This window comes from Crotalus tigris, unplaced genomic scaffold, assembly GCF_016545835.1.
Source record: "Crotalus tigris isolate CLP2741 ecotype Arizona unplaced genomic scaffold, ASM1654583v1 scf7180000017743.441908, whole genome shotgun sequence".
Classification (NCBI taxonomy): Eukaryota; Metazoa; Chordata; class Lepidosauria; order Squamata; family Viperidae; genus Crotalus; species Crotalus tigris.
Window position 1 is genome coordinate 338052 of NW_024096610.1, and position 17800 is coordinate 355851.

General features: G+C 36.9%; 1 protein-coding gene across 1 annotated transcript in view; it reads right to left on the minus strand.

Moving 5' to 3' along the window:
• MSH2 (mutS homolog 2) overlaps positions 1–17800 on the minus strand; it is an 82681-nt gene that overhangs the window by 22971 nt on the left and 41910 nt on the right. The window contains exons 8-11 of the mRNA XM_039340287.1: positions 16038–16147; positions 6761–6884; positions 5159–5309; positions 4900–4997 (exon numbers count right to left, since the gene is read on the minus strand). Coding sequence (XP_039196221.1) covers positions 4900–4997; positions 5159–5309; positions 6761–6884; positions 16038–16147 — 483 coding nt within the window. The remainder of the gene's footprint in view (positions 1–4899; positions 4998–5158; positions 5310–6760; positions 6885–16037; positions 16148–17800) is intronic.

Consider the following 17800-nt stretch of genomic DNA (forward strand, 5'->3'; position numbering starts at 1 on the left):
ACACCAGTTTTCAGGACAAAAAGTTATACATAATAATCATGTGACTACAGATGCTGCAAACAGCCATAAATGGCTGAACACCCAAAATGCAGCTATATGATTGGATGGGGGGAGGGGAAAGCTGTTGGAACTTTACTACTGGGTCGTAAATACCTTCTGAGTTGTTTGTCCTAGCTTCAAATGGTTGCTAAGTAATTGGCTGTTAAGGACTATCTATATGTATCTATCTGCCAAAAATCAACTAACCTGATGGCATACAATCAATTTTTGTTTGATTTTACTTCTTTTGCTTTCAAACATATTGAGAACTATTTTTTTTAGTGTTTGCATGTGCACTTTGGGTATCACTGTTTAAGCAGAAACTGCCATTAGTAGTTATGTAAAAACAAGCATGCCAAATACATATAAACATAGTTCATACTAATGAACCATGTAGTTTTTCATTACTCATTTTTTATGTTTTGTACAGTTTTATTTTTCTGGATAAGAAAAAATATTTGATGAACAGATTTCTATGTGAACAAAAGTAGATTCTTGCTATACTTAAGACTCAATCATATTCACGCGGGCTCAGAATATCCAGGAACCGATCCCATTGGACTTATGGGAGATAATTTGGATCAGAAATGTTAAATTTACACAAGCTCAAAATTTGAGGGAAAATTTTATAAAATGTTTTATAGATGGCATCTAGATCCTTAAAAATTATCTTGTATGTATTCTAATTTACAACCCAAATGTTGGAGATGTGGTAATATGGATGCAACATATTTTCACATTTGGTGGAATTGTAAAAAGGTAAAGGCTTTTTGGATTATGATTTGGTGGAACATTCAAAAGATTTTTAGAAGGAAGATAAAGTTTACTCCTCAATTATTTTTATTGGGTATTTTTGTGGACTTAAATGACAAAGAAACTATTTTAATGTTGAATTTATTAACTGCAGCAAGGTTACTAGTAGGCTCATACTGGAAGAAAGATTCGTTGCCTACTTTAGAAGAATGGATATTTAAAGTTTCTAGTTTTGCAGAAATGGCAAAAATTTCTGCTTATTTGAAGGATCATACACAAGAAAGATATATTATTGTATGGAGAAGATGGATAGATTATATTCAGAAAAAGTATGGGACTACAAAGTTTCATTTATTTTATGAGTAAATTTTATAGTAAATGTTGTAGAGACTTGTTTATGATGTAATTTAAGGGGAGTTAAAGGCTAAGTATGATTTTTTTTTCCTTTTCTTTTTCCTTTTCTTTTTTTTATTGTTAACTTTGTTATTAATAACCCTGTACTCTGCTCTGGGAAGTGAGGGGGGGAGGATTGAGGGTGGGTGGGTGGGTGGGTAAGGATAATATAGATATGGTAGTTTATGAGAGAGGTGCTGCTTGGGCATTTCCCCTACGCTGCGTTCATGTGTTTGAGAGGGATGAGAAGGGAGGAAGGTGAAGGGAGGAAGTAGGATGGTAAGAGGAGAAGGGGAGGGGAAGAGAGTAGGAGGGCAGGAGAGAAAGAGGAGGGAAGTAGGGAAGGTATTAGAGAGGGTGGACGCAGCCTGGGGGAATGGGCAGGTGGTACCAATGTTTATGAATTTATTTTATGAATAAATGGAAAATAAAAACTTTTTATTAAAAAAAAAAGACTCAATCATATTCAGATAAAAATAGAACAGAGGGGATAAATGAGCCTTTTGCCTTTTCCCTCCCCCAGCCCATATCAAAGTCTAAGAACCACTGGCTTTAATCACTAAAGACTAAGAATGAAGGCAGTAAAGAATGCCACTATAATCATTCACCACATGGGCCTTTTTGTCAGCTAACCATAAAGAAAAATGATTAAAAGAAATTCAGTTATAAGGATTAAATATTACTTTTTAATTACTTAAAACAATACAAAGTAATAACCTTTCCTCTAACTTTTGCAATCAGATATTCATGAATCCCATGTTGATCAGCAGAACACGGGATGCTTGTACACAGAGTTACAAACATGGTTATAGGACTATTGCTTTGAGCAAGTAAAGGTGAAATGCCTTCTATCATTTAGCCACATTTGGTATGAGATGCTAAATAATGAATGGGTTTTATCGAATTCGGAATGCAGCAATATATGCAAGAAAGGACCAAAAATCCTGTCTATAATTTTTTTATAATTAGATGCTTTGATTTTAAAGGAACTATCATTTATTTCTTTTCAATGGGACCTGCTCTGAACATCTGTACAGTATTCAGTAAATAAGCAGCTACACTTATTAATACAGATGGTCCTGCAGCGATGCAATCATGAAGTGGTAACAGTCCCAGTTACCATCATTAACTGAATCCCATGGTTGTTAAGAGAGACAACTCCCTGCTGACTTCCCACAACCAAAATTAGTGGGGAAGCTGATAGACAGGTGCATGTCCTAAGCTGTCAGGCAGGCAAGTAGCTGCTGCCAAGTGGGGGAGGGAGGGAGGGTGCAGGAGAGCTGGGGGGAGGATTGGGAGGGTGCATGGTGGTGCAGGAGAGGTACCATGTGGGTCAGGGAAAGTCTGGGAGAGGTGCCACCTGGGTTGGGGAGGATATGCTAGGGTGCACAAGTGGCCAGCAAGAGCACAGAGGAGCTGTGGAGGGTATGCAGGTGGAGACATATTCGCAACTTGTGATCTTCCTGCCGCTTCCCTATTGACTTTTTGGGGAAGCCAGCAGGGAAGGTTGCAAATGGTAACCAAGTGATTACAGGATGCTTGGCAAGAGGTCCTAAGTGTGAATGGGCTACCAAGCACCCAGATCGCAATCACATTACCATGGAGATGCTGGGACAGCTGTAACTCTGAAGACCAGTTGTAACCATCATTCATTCCGCACCATCGTAATTTTGAACAGTCACTGAATGAATATTCATAAGTCAAGAACTATCTGTACATTAAGAAATTAGAGACACAGTTATTTGAAGACTTCCAGCATTTAGTGGACAAATTGATAAATGGGCCTCATGACATCTAATTATGTTTTATTTCATTCTATAGTGAATGTAAGATTCAGCAAGCAAAGAGGCAAAAGACTGTGTAAATGAACCTTAAATCTTTTTTAGAGAAAGAAAAATTCCTAGAGGTTTATACTATCCAATACATTTAGAGATATGGGAAAATGCAGCATAAAAATATATTGCTTTATTCAAAGCATTTGGATTGAAGGTAGATTGTGGACTGAATCTACTTTGTTAAATCCCCACAAGCCTATTCTGACATATATTCGATGTCTAGAATCAGAAAATACTATTTAGACCAATGAATGTAAAGTATTGGTTATTGCTTGGAACATTATGTACCAAATGCTTAGGCAGCCACTAGTCATGAGCACTCGTGCAATCTGGAACAGCTTATGCAACAGAAAGCTTCAAGCTTGTATCATAATCTTACTCATGCTTATGTTATCTATTCATCACTTCCAGGGAAAAGCTTTTTCTGCTCTACCTGCAAGAAGTGATCAATAAAGGTACTTTGATTTATCATTCATTTATACCAGGGCAAAGGTACAGATAGCCAAGAATATTTGCCAAAATTCATCTGTGTAAATGACAAGCATGATGCAAGTTTGTTTTCAAAATGGCAAAATTAGGATTTAAAACTCACAAACTGTTAATTCCTGTTAAAGCTAAAATCCCATTTAGTCAATGTTGTGACTTTAAAAGAGACAGAAATTCAGAGATCCTGCATTCCCTTTCTTGAAACAAAATAGCTTGGGGTTCATGTTTGTCAAGATACTGTTGGGTTTTTATTGTTGTGGTTGTTTTTAGACCAGGATCTCTTCCATTGTTTTATGTTTTTAACACTCTTAATTATGTATTGAATTTTGTAAGCCAACCAATCTACTGGAGTGAGCACCCATAACAAATTTAATTCATTTTTTCATTTTATCTATCTATCATCCATCCATTTTGATTTTAAAGGAGGTTTGATATAATTTGATGGGAATGAAGACTAAATGAGAATGGCAATATGTTTTAGCAGAAATTAGTGGTGGGAAGTTTCTATATGCTTTCTTTCATTTTTTGTCTCTAGAACTAGTATTATTGTTTATTACACCAAATGATGAACCAAACATAATTCTGATTGAGAATGGATATTAACATATTGATAAATCCTCATGCTTGAATTTAGAAAAAAAATGTACAAATTAACATTCCTCATGAGCCTTTTGAACATTTCCAGTCAAACTAACAACAAAAACAATAATAACAATAAAGTTGGGACCTTGGAGGTCATCTAGTCCAAACCCCTATATCAGTGGTTCTCAACCTGTGGGTCGGGACCCCATTTGGGGTCGAACGACCATTTCACAGGGGTCGCCAAACAAGGCTGTCCGCCATTTTTCCCCCTTTTCTTTGGCTACGCCCCTGGCAGCTGGTGATGTATAAGTGGTTGGGGGTCACCACAACATGGGGAATTGTATTATGGGGTCACGGCATTAGAAAGGTTGAGAACCACTGCCCTATATCATTTCAGACAAATGGCTGTCCTGTCTCCCCTTAAAAACTTTCAGTGTTGGAGCATTCACCGCTTCTGGAGGCAGGTTGATCCACTGGTTAATTGTTCTCACTGTCAGAAAATTTCTCCTTAGTTCTAGGTTGCTTCTCTCTTTGGTTAGTTTCCATCCATTGCTTCTTGTCCTGCCTTCAGGCGCTTTGGAGAATAGCTTGACTCCCTCTTCTTTGTGGCAGCCCCTGAGATATTGGAACACTGCTATCATGTCACCCCAGTCCTTCTCTTTATTAAACTAGACATATTTTGGACCTGTTTTGGAAGTTCTACTGGTTCCCATGTGAATGCTCTGCTCGATGCTTTAATCTAGTTTGCTCTTTCTATTGAATTATTCTCTTAACATATATGGCAATTTCAGAAGGAAGCACGTAGTCTTACCTGATGCAACATTGATTATTTCTTTAACTACAGCATCTTGCATATCTTCATATTCTTTTCTGCTCTTCATATACTCTTCATTAATCTCTTTCAATGCACTGGACATAAACAAAAAACCCAGAAATGTTTGCAACATTTCACACTGAACAGTAACATTCCACTGTTTTCCCAGGAATTCAATCATTTTCCAAGTAGCATACTTAAGAGGCTGTTCAGGGCTAAAAGCAGGAACAGAACTGACTTGTGATTTTGACATTACCTGTTAGAGAATTTCACCCCATTCTTCTGGGTTTCCAAAATCTTATATTTCAAATTATTCCGCAGAACCTTCTCTTCTCTGTAGGTAATTCTGAAAAAATGTCCAAACTGTGCATTGCATTCTAATTTGATACTCTTGCCAGCTTCCAAACCTGTTTTGCATTTGGGAAGAGGAAATAGAATATATGACTGATTATGGCACCATATAAGCATACAAATGACACCTTTATTATCTTCACTCAGTGATCAATTTTTTTTCCTTGATTTTGCTGCTTAATGTTGTATCAGGTCCCTTACTGAAAAATCAACTGAGCAGTCATAGAGCTTGGAAAAAGTCCTATCATTAAGCTGGCCAGATAAAAGCATCCAAAAAATTTCCATTAATGTGTCTCCCAACAATAGAGGCATTTCTAATTTGTAACATTATCACATTACTTAAAACAGTGGTAAAAGAACTAGGCTGTTATTAAATATTTTGTTTCAGAAATCCCCTTAAGCCAGTCTACAGTCAAGAAGTATGCAAGTTTCAGTTTTAAAAATGCCTACCTCAATCTATATTCCAACTTGGTAAAGGCAAAGTAAGACTAAAGGTAACCTAGAACTGAGCTTGACTACAATGATAATTGAAGGGGGGGGATACAGAAGTAATTTGTCACTGGATTCTTTTGGGATGTTTTTCAATTTCCCATAGAAGTAAAAACTTAAGACCAATTTTGCTTAGCTTCAAACTCAGACAAATACATGCCACCACTTGCTAAGACAAATAAAATGTAGGTGTTTAAATGAGACCACTTATTGAATTGCTTTGGACAGCATTATCAAAGGAAATTATAATTAATCTATCAATAGTGTAATCTAACCTTCATTTCAAAATTACATAGGACTAGCAATAGCCATTTTCTATTTATTCTTTATATAATAATTTCCATTATGGCATATCAATTTAGCAATCAAAGTTGCATCAGGTGGATCTCCTCAATGTACTGACGTATACAGAAAGCCTAAGGAGAGATGCAGTTCAGAAGTATGGTGCATCTGACTCCACAGCTTTTGCAGTTTTTAACATTTTCAGTAGTAGTGAAATGACAAGCAATTAATTGGGGGGGAGCTACAACATTGATGATTGGGCATCCTTAAATACTGAAATAATTTTCCAGAATTCTTCCTTCAGAGTGTTTTTTCCACATCAAGGACCCCTGAAGGTATGCATAAAAAGGGTATGTATTCATTGGAAACACTGAATGTGTAGAGTGAATAAAAGCAGGGTGCTATCAGAACCTAGAAAATCATTTAATTTTAAAATAAATATTAGTAGCACTGAGAAACCCTTTCTGACTTTCATTGAAGAAACCCTAGTAAGTTTCCAAGAAGAGATTAAAAGCAACAATATGTTGCAGCTTTACCTAACCTGGTGCCTCAAGTTGTTCTGGGGTTATAACTCCCAGAAATATCCAGGCTGGAGAAGGCTGGTATGCTGCACTGCATTTTAGGCTGCGAAGCTGTCTTAAGCAAGTCAATATGGATGATGACTTGAAAGGAGAAAAAAAACCTCAACAAACTTAAAAGTACTTCATGGTAAAATAATTTCCACCCTCCAACATACTCAGTTCCTTGGCTGCGGTTTTCAGCACACCCTGCATTTTTCTTTCCAGCTTATCCATATTTTCTCTCAATTCAGCAAGATTGGGGTCAATGGAAGGTTTCACAAGGTATTCATGGGTTTCCACCTAGGAAACAAATTTCACAGAATTTGCACTCACATTACAAACTCAGTTAACAAATGAAATATAGGGACTAAGACTTTCATTAATCAAAAGTTTGGGGAAATAGTCACAAAAATCATTTCATTTTTCAGCCAAAGAGCTAATCAGATCTTTCAGCAAAAATGATGATTTCTTCAACTGTACCACTTACAAAGCATGTGCTGGAATCTCCATTAATTCTTTATTTATAGAAAATCAACACAGCAGCAGGTGAGGGCATTATGTTGTTCATCTAGGAAAGAACACCATTATAACTCAAGGAAATCTGTTCAACTTTCCTTCTTCTAAAGAGATTCTATTTTTATCATTTCAAAGGTATTATATTCATATCCTATTTTCTTTCTTTAATCGAGGACTAAACACTTTTTAAAAAGATAAAAAAACAAGGATTTGGAATGGAAGACAACATCTGGACCCTCTTCTCATTACATTGTGTGAAGGAGTCTGCACAATAAAAGCTCTGTCTGGAAGCACCAATCATCTAGGAATCTGTGTCACAGGAAAAAGGCATTATTTCTTCCATAAACCAAAACAACAAACTGAAACTGCATAGTTCAAACGAAATTTAGAATGCAATTTGTTAAAATTATAGTGGAGTCTACAGTTCCTGAGAAATTCCTCTCCTTGCCCACGAACAGAGTAAATCTAAATCAAATCTTACTCTTTTAATCACAATGCTGTATCAGCAATTGAATATAACTGTCCTCAACAGAAATTCAAATTTTATTTATAAATCATTGTTCTTCTTTTCATAGCAACAACACTAATGCTAATGAGAGATTCCTAAAGAAAATACTCATATATAAACTCCATTATTCACTAATATGCTCTGTAAGGGGCACCATCTAAGAATGCATCCACAGTTATCTCTAGACCAATCTCCTTCTACCTTTTAAAAAACAAACTGGCCTGAACAAGAACCAGACCTTGAGATTAAATAATGAGGGGGGAGGTTACTCAAGGCTTTTTTACTTTTTAATTTCCCTAGGAGCAGCAGTTAGCTCTGAGGAAAGAAAGGAAGAAAACAATCCAAGTCCGATCTAAGTTGTATGGTTGAAGATATTCTAGATGCAGAACATCTAGATAATATTTTCAATAACTATTTTGCCAATTTATATCTTGTGGAGTTTTAACATGCCTCAGAAGACCTAGGCCTTTCCAAGTGGTGTACTTGTCAGAAACTGGGCCTAACATGCCTGTGTGTTTGACAATTAACACAAAAAGAACTCAATTTTCCTCTTTTTTGCCTTGCCAAAAAAGTAGCAGAAGCAAATAACAGCTGAAATGACTGTTGCATCACCCCAAGCTGTCCTGGTTGGGTAAGGCAGACCTGATTTTTAAAGAGATCCTATAAGGATTTCCATGGACAGTCCTGCTATAGAGCAGGAGGTCCACTCTGATCAATGACAAGTGACCACTTCTTCTCTTATGTCAACATAGCAACTGTGCAGGGATCTGAAGGAAGATTCTAGGGCAGGGGTCAGTGGCTGGCATAATGTTCAAGAACATCATATGCTGGGGATACAACTGGTAGTACTGTTGTGGGGCCAGAGCTGATTGTTACCTGTCTATCTATTTATCCATCCATCTACCCATCCATCCATCCCGCCTTTACTATTTAAGATAAGATAACCTTTATTGTCATTTTTTTACTGTGGGCACAACGGCACACATCAAAAATGAAATTTAGTTGCCCGCTCTCAAAGTGAAACACATACATGACGCACATCTAAACATACTATGAACAACATATGTATAGACCCACATCCCTACATGTACATAGCAAATAAATATTAAATACTATTCATCTTGAATATATAACGGAAGGAGGAAGCTTGAGAGTTCAAGTTCACAAGGTTAATGCTGTATGGAATGAAACTATGGCTGAATCTGGATGTTCTGCTACAGATACCACGAAGTCTCCTCCCAGAAGATAACAAGGAAAATAGGTCATGAAGGGGACGTGTAGTGTCCCAGATAATTATTTCACAAATAATTCAAGGTAGCAAACATACACACCTTCCTCCTCCTATTTTCCTCACAACAATCCTATGAGGTGAGTTGGCCTAAGAGAGTGTGATTTGCCCAAGGTCATATAACTGGCTTTCATGGCCAAAGTGGAACTTGAACTCACGGTCTCTTGCTTTCGAGCCTGGTGCTTTAACATCTAAACCAAATTCACTCTACTAATACTACTACTAATATTAATATAGTATTAATGAAAATCTTCAGGGTTATTAGTGTGGAGAAAATCAGAGGTAGTATAAGAATTGTGCGCAGCTGTTCCAATTATTGAAAGTTTGCTGAAGTATTACTGAAAATTAAGGCAAGAGCTAAACAATAAAGACAGTCTGAAAGAGCATGGGGAAAAAACAGCCATCAAAGAATTATCAAAGGACTAAAATATCAAAGGACTATTTCATTCTATAAGTCAGAAGTCTCTCAGAAACACTTGAGTAGAATTTGAATACAAAATAATCTTTTCCTTTTAGTATATTTCTGCTACCCAATAGCTCCAGATTTGTGTGTGTGTGTGTGTGTGTGTGTGTGTGTGTGTGTGTGTGTGTGTGTGTGTATTTGTTTTCTGAGGTTTTCACGGGTGTTTGTATGTAGGTCTTTGGTTATTCGGGTTTTCTCCCGCGTCAAATTGGAAGTGTCTTGGCGACGTTTCGATGAAGTCTCATTCGTCATCTTCAGGCTGGTGTTTTTGGCTTCGTGCTTCTAGGAGCAATGTGTGATCGTAGTTGTTTCTTCCTTTTAACTGCCAGTGGGGGTATGAACTGATTGGATGAGAGCTTGGCTGTGTTCTGATTGGATGGAGGTGTGTTCTGATTGGTTAGGAGCTTGGCTATGCTCTGATTGGATGGGGGGTTGGCTGTGCTCTGATTGGTAAGGGGAGTGTTCTGTTTGGGTGGGGGCTTTGTTGTGCTCAGGTTAGTCTGAGTTGCAGGGGGATGTGAGATGGTGAGCTGCATTGCTATTGTTTGGCTTCGCGTTCGTGGTCGTGCCTCATCTTCATGGTGGGTGTCAGTTTGCTTCATGTATGGATTGGAGGGGTTTAAAGTGGCTAATGATTCAGCTGTGGTCTGGCTTCTGGTTTGTGGTCGTGCCTCATCATCGGTGTGGGTTTGGGTTTGCTTTTTGCGTGGATGTGTGGTGGTGATATCCTGTGTGGTTTTCGTGGCCTACCAGCCATTTGGAAACCTGCCCTTATTGACAAACGAGTCCCTAACACAAAGAATGATACCAGACCCACACTCACGAAAACCACACAGGATGTCACCACCACACATCTTGCCAGAGTGATGTCATATTTACCCAGCAGGGTTCAGATTAGCAAGAAAGAGGAAGAGACCACAGATATATCAGAATTGCCGATACAATTCTACAAAGGAATTAATGAGTCTGTCATTTACACCTCTATAAACTATCTGGTTTGGCACACCAACCAAACAAGGCAGACACAGACTTCAACGGATAGTTAGGACTGCAGAAAAAAATATTGCAATCAGCATGTCTTCCATTGAGGACCTGTATATACTGCATAAGCCAGAAAAAGGGCTATGAAAATATCTATAGACCCCTCACATCCTGGACAAAAACTGTTTCAACTTTTTCCCTCAAGACATTATAGGATATTGCTAAACAACTAATTCCCACAACACTATCGTATGCCCTAGGACAGTAGTAGGCAATCCAAAACACTCAAAGAGCCACTTGGACCCCATTTCCCACCAAAAACAAATGTTTTCATAGATTTTCACAGGTACAGGTATGCAGGTCTTGGCGTATTCGGGTCTTTTCCCGTGTAAGATTGAGAGTATCTTGACGACGTTTCGTTGAAACGTCGCCAAGATACTCTCAATCTTACACGGGAAAAGACCCGAATACGCCAAGACCTGCATATATATTCAACTCCCAGAATTCCTGAGTCAGCATAGTTGGGCTAACTAGCTCTCTCCTGCCCTTCCTGCTTCCTGCTGAGGCACAGCAAAGGGAGGAGCCCTGCCCAAAAAGCTTTTCAGCTTGTCGGAGAACACTGTGAGTCCACTCTCTTTTACACACACACACACACAGAGAGAGAGAGAGAGAGAGAGAGAGAGAGAGAGAGAGAGAGAGAGAGAGAGAGAGAGAGAGAGAGAGAGAGAGAAAGGGAAACAAAGAGAGACAGAGACAGAGACAGAAGCAGGGAAGTGCAAGTACCTCTCTCTGTCTCTGTCTCTCTCTGCAAATGGCAGAGGCTGGGAGCCACAGGGGAAGGCTCAAAGAGCCACATGTGGCCCCAGAGCCACAGGTTGCCAACCTGTGCCCTAGGACAGGGGTGTCAAACTGCCGGCCCATGGGTTGGATGCATCATAGCAATACCGTGCCCACCCCATTGCTGGCAATGGCTAAAAAGTCGCGATACGTCACAACACGTCATGTGACGTTGAGAGTTTGACATCCCTACCCTAGGATGTCAAACTATCTAGTAGGGTTGTATTACCTATTATCCTTCTCATATTGTCATCTTTCCTTTTACTATTTCCTTAGCTTCTTATGACTATAACTTTGTTGTTTATATCTCATGATTTATATTGATTGCTTTTATTAGTACCCTATTATGATTTATGTTCATTATTTAGTATCCTGTGACTATCACTAAGTGTTGTATCTTATGATTTATGGTGTTTGTATGATTATGATCATGATTTATCTCTTGTTGCTTGTATGTATGCTGAGAGCTTATGCACCGGAGACAAATTCCTTGTGTCCAATCACACTTTGCCAATAAAGAATTCTATTCTATTCAATCTAGAGTAATGAGACCACAGAAATGATCCATTCTAAATATCAGCATTGCTTTGAGAGAAGCACAGAAGATGAGCCAAGTCAAATGAAAAGTTTAAAAGCCTGCTTGTCTGCATTTAGCAGTTTACAAGATAGCCTGAGCAACAAGATATCTAAATCTAGGGTCTATAAATGAACTATAGCTATACCCGAAACACTGAAAAACTAAAATGCTCCACTTGCTTTTACTACTGACCTACAGATTGACAATATGTATCTTATTATATGGAAAGCTGAACCATTTTATTTAATGAAAAGTTGAAAGACCAAAATATAGTCTTTCTTTGAAGGTAAATGCAAAAAATATATCCTGCAAATGGAAATCTGGCTTATTACACGTTATATAATGTGTAATGGTACAATTGTTCCTGGCTTTTGGAAGTTGTTGTCAGTCAAAGCTAAAAATGCATTTTTTCAAAGGCTTCTCAAAGGACTTTATCATTAAGTTGATGCACTGTTTGCATTTTTAATATAGTCCAAAACTCTCCTGTAGTTGAGATTTCACAATCAATATAGACAGTTTGGATAGGGGACATAGATGTACCATAACCAGAATAATCACACAAAGAACTGAGATAATATTTTCCACAATGAAAAATGAATAGAGAAAAAGGGAAAATGCCCATCCAAAGTTAAAGGAAATAAGACCAGAACTTTTAAAAATTAATAGCATACACAATCCTTGTAGTGAAAATCTGACTTAGATGTAAATTAAACCTGATCACTTTCACTACTCAAGAGATTTCCACTGACTTCCATACAGCAAAACTGAAAGTGATTCACAACTGTTCTTATGTTTGAAATTAAGCAGTAAAAAAACCCATAAAGAAATCAAATTAAAATCCAGCAAAGGGTTAGAATAAATCAGCATTCAATCAGTCAATTAACAGTTAAAGATAAAAGTCAAAATGAAAAAAGAAAGTTCAAGAACTGCAGTTAAAAACTAAGGCATACTTCAAAAGAAAAACAGCTAAAAGGAAAAGATGGAGATCCAACTGTCCGGTTACTCCTATCGAAAATTGCAACCATCGAGATTCCTCTTCCCAGGTAGGGCCACGATCACCCAAGGATTATCTTGGGTCATTCCTAGTTGCTCCCATTCAAATCTGGGAAGAGCGCCACCAAAGCTGGCTCTTTGGCAGCAAAATCAGCTGTTTGTTGGCAGAAGGAAAAAATTGCCCTGCAGTTCAGTGCACCATTTTCAGAGAACTCCAGTCAAATCTGATTGAATGGCTAACAGGGCTATAGTTTACCACACTTTTTAACTGACTGCTTTAATTACATAACTATACTGATTTTTTCTTGAATTTAAAATTTAAATCCAGTAAAGAACTGGAAAGAGTTTACAGAAGAGCAAAGAAGTTTGGAGGCTAAAACCTATAAACAATGGTTAAAGGAATGAGTATGAATAGCTTAAAGGGAAAAAAAAGAATAAGGGGAGAGCTGATAGCCATCTTCCAATACTTGAAGCTGCCTGTAAAATATAATTCTAAACAATCGCTCTATATGAGAGCCAGGTTGGTGTAGTGTTAAGGAATCAGGCTAGAAACTGAATTCTAGTTCTGCCTTAAATAAGCTGAACAATCTTGGGCCAGCAGCTCTCTCTCAGCACTAGAAAAGAGGCAATGACAAACCACTTTTGAAAAATCTTGTCAAGAAAAATACTTATTAGTCCAGGCAGTTGCCAGGAATTTAAAAGGGGAGGACTCTATATAATGAAGATAATGTAACTTTCACAAGGTAACGTGTTGATGGGTTCTAAATCTTCAATCTATACACGAAAAGTTTATTCAGCAAAGGTTAATAATTTGGTTGCTATGGTGACTTGTAACTTCACCATGCACTATGCAAAGAGGAGAATTAAATGATTCATAAAGGTTTTCTTGTCAAACTGAAGCCCATCAAATCTCCAATCACAGGAGTCTAGCTTTTTACACTTCAGAAAGTTTACTATCCCAGTAACCAGAAGTGAACTGTTCATGAATGTAAAAATACTAAACAGCCTGGCAAAGAATGCTCTATTTACTTATTTAGATGTATGCCCTGCTCAACCATTTCACATCACTGTGTGTAGGAGTTTCATTTTACAAATCGCAGTTTTGTTGTTTGATTTTAAAGAAAAAACAGCTTAGCTGGAAGGAATGGAAGGACAAAAGGGAACATAACTGCAAAAGCAAGAACAGAGAGTACTAAGTAATTCAAGAGTTGAGTTCTAATTTATAATAATTTATTTATAACTTTACCAGCATTACACAGTAAAATCGTATTCAATCCTTTTTTAAAAGGGCAACAAGTATCCTTTAGATCCAAATATTATATTTGTAATTTTTAATCCTCTAATTGACTGAATACAAGCCTTTATATTTCTGGAATAAGATACAGTTTTACTGTATTATGAATAGGAGTTGAAATCCAATACTTGAGGCATGAAGTTGGAGAAAGTTAATGTAAGCATTTGATGGGAGTGGAGGCAAAGTACACTTAATTTTTCTGTTCACCTCTGACTTTTCTTTATCATTTTTTGACTGGGTCTTCCCAGAAAAAAGAATTACTTATTCAAACAGTTCTGCAAAATTTTCATTGCTAACCCATACACACACACAAATACATAAGCTCTTTCCATAATATGTAACTAATATTAATCTGAACAATAGGAGTTGCAATACATTTGGTATACATGGTTCTGAGTTACTAATTTGATACATTTTTCTGAGTGTCTATCACTATTCTGCATGAACCTTTTCACTGATACTGATATAATACTGACTTGTAGGGTAATTTCTAAATTACAGATCCTAACTTCCAGAGAAGTGTGTGATCATGTTTGGGATAAAAGTATTGTTGTAGCATATTGGTATGACTAAGCCAAGTAATTTTATAATATTAAAAAAAATATTACGTGAAAACTGTGATTGATCAAAGCCATCTTGGGCAGCAGAAGTTAAGCTATGGGCCCACCAGGTGATAACCATAAAATATGCAAGACTATAACATGCAATCCAGAAAAAAAAGACTTTACTATATGATATTAATAGATGAGTAGAAACAAGAGAATATGGAAAATACTACTGGGCCATTTAGAGTCGCAAAAATGAATGAGAATAACAATTCCTTTGTAAGTATTTCCTTAGAAAAAGCTCTGTTTCAAATAAATGATTTATGCATAAGTCTATTCATGGATAAAAAAACTGAATGGATTTAACTTGATTGCTTAGGCCTTAGGAAGAAAGACAGAATATTAGTGAAGCATAGAAAGTGATAAGTTCTGAGTCTGAAACAGTCAAGAGTGAATCTTGGGAAATATAGACATTAAAAAAAGGTAAGAAATAAGTGTGAAAATAAAGCTACTTCAGGAAGAGAAAGCAATAATGAAAAGATATTAGAAAACAGGTTACCTTCCCAACTGAATAAATATAAAGTGGACATTAGGAAAGGGAAGCCTTTGTGGCATAGTGGTTGGAATGCAGTATTGCAGACCAACTCTGCCCATTGCCAGGAGTTTGATCCTGACTGGCTCAAGGTTGACTCAGCCTTCCATCCTTCCGCGGTCGGTAAAATGAGGACTCGGAGATTGTTGGGGGCAATATGCTGACATCTGTAAATGTCTCATTACTCAGAAAATGCTGTAAAGCACTGTAGAGAGGTGTATAAGTCTACGTACTACTGCTATTGTTTAAGTCTAAGTACTATCGCTATTGCTAATATAAAAGCTTCCTGGAAAGGAGGGAAAAGAATTATATCACTAAGTACCATTGGAGTATAGAGAAGCTTGGGGAAATGTAAGTAGCTATGGTTGAAAAAAATATATAAGAGCAGTCATCATCATTCCTACTGATGGAGATGTTAAACATAATATTGCTTACCTGAAAGATAACAGCAAAATGAGGATGTAATTATACATGTACCCATGGATAGGGAAATCTACTACTGAAAATCTTATTATTGTTTTTATGCAATGTTTTTATTATTAATGTAAATAACCAAAGCATCCTGAATTATCAAAATGGCAACTAGAAGTACTGGAAATGTGTCCAACCAAAAGAACTTTGGGTTGGACACATTTACAGTGCTTCTAGTTGGTATATAGACAATTAGGAACTTTGGTTCCTTTGAATTTTCTGAACAGATCTCACTGCATGTTTTTAGCACCTGGAAAGAGAAATCTGAGCTTGCCCCTTTCCTGGTATGGCAACATGTCTCTGCAATTTCCTTCCTGACGAATTGTGCTCTATGCTATAAACTGGCATATATGATAGGACCATAATTCATTCTACTTGCATAGATTACCGTATTCATGTCCAAAGTTTCATCAATCATCTTTTGGAAATTGGAGAAATCACAGTTTAGCTCTTTAAGAGGTTTTGTGAATACAGTATCTAGTAGCATATTGCAGTTTCCTGCCAAAAAATAAAACACACAGAAAAGAATCACCAATAAGCAAATTGACTGACAATCTTATTTGAATTTATTAGATATGTTTAAATAGGTTAGCAGCTGTATAGCAACTTACTAAATAATAATTTGAGAATCAGTTTGGTGCAGTAATTAAGACTAGAACTAGGAGACTATGAGTTTGAGCCTTGCCTTAGGCTTGAAGCCAATTGGGTAACTTTGGAAAAAAAATATAGTAATTTACAAAAGTATACAATTAACTATATGGTCAATACTAGAGAGAATTTTAACACTTTCATGGCTCCCCAGAGTCTTGATCAGCTTACCATTCTTCCCCTTTTCATAAGGAATCCTGAATCAAATCAATCCATTTCTAACATGGGAACAGTTAGACTCTTTAATCCAGTCATTTGGAATGTATTTTAGATAGATAGACAGACAGATAGATAGATAGATAGATAGATAGATAGATAGATAGATAGATAGATAGATAGATAGATAGATAGATAGAATGAAAAAATGAATTAAATTAAATTTGTTTGGACTGCTTTCATTGTATCTTGAATAGAAAGGCTAAAAAAGTTCAAATTATTTTTTAAATTATTATTGCTTAAGGAGTCTACTTCACAATTCTGAACAAAATCTAATTTGTTCATAATTTGTTCCCACAATGTAGCACAATATTGTAAATCACTTGCATGCCATTAATGGAACAGGTGCAAATCCTGACTTTTGAGTAACTCTGGAAAATATTGTTCTGCCTCCCAGTTAATAGTCCAACAAAGAAAGGATAACTCCTATTCAGGTGAGAAGCTGGGTCATAAAGATTTTTTCTTTCTCTGCCCTTAGAGGGAAACTCTCTTTTACTATTATTTATGACAGCAACACAGGCCACAGAAAAACAGTTAGTATATTAATATTTCCTAGGTTTATAGTACTCCCTGCAAAACCAATGGTTGCATTCATGAAGCAATCTGTCAATCTTACAATGTCAGAAAAATATGGAATGGTGAGCCCAAGTGAGCTCAATTTGACTCCTAATGGATTCCTGAACACGTGTGTGTAATGTTATTATCCATGTAGCTATAAGATGGGGAGGCAAGAATCTTTCACCTCCAAAGAGGTGCAAAAAGCTCTTTTGTACCATTTATTTAGATACCAAGTACATGATGGAGTATATACTCTCCCTGGCATTATTCTGTCTTAATAATAATAATAATAACAACAACAACAACAACAAGCCTTAAGGACAAATGCATATAAAGTCAAAATTGAGAAGACAGCAACAGACAGTAAGTGCCGCCTATGCAAAGAAGCTGAAGAACCAGTGGACCTCCTGGTAAGCTGTTGCAAGAAGATTGCACAGACTGACTACAAGCAGCAGCATGACAAAGTAGCAACAATGGTGCATTGGAAGATCTGCAAAAAATATCATTTGCCTGTAAGCAAAAACTGATGGGATCATAAAATAGAGAAAGTCATAGAAAATGATAAAATTCTGGGACTTCAGAATTCAAACAGACAAGCACCTGCAACATAACACCCCAGACTTAACAATTGTCGATAAGAAAGATAAAAAAGTCTGGATAATGGATGTGGCAGTGCCTGGAAACAGCAGAATAGACAAGAAAGAACTGGAGAAGATAACAAAATACAAA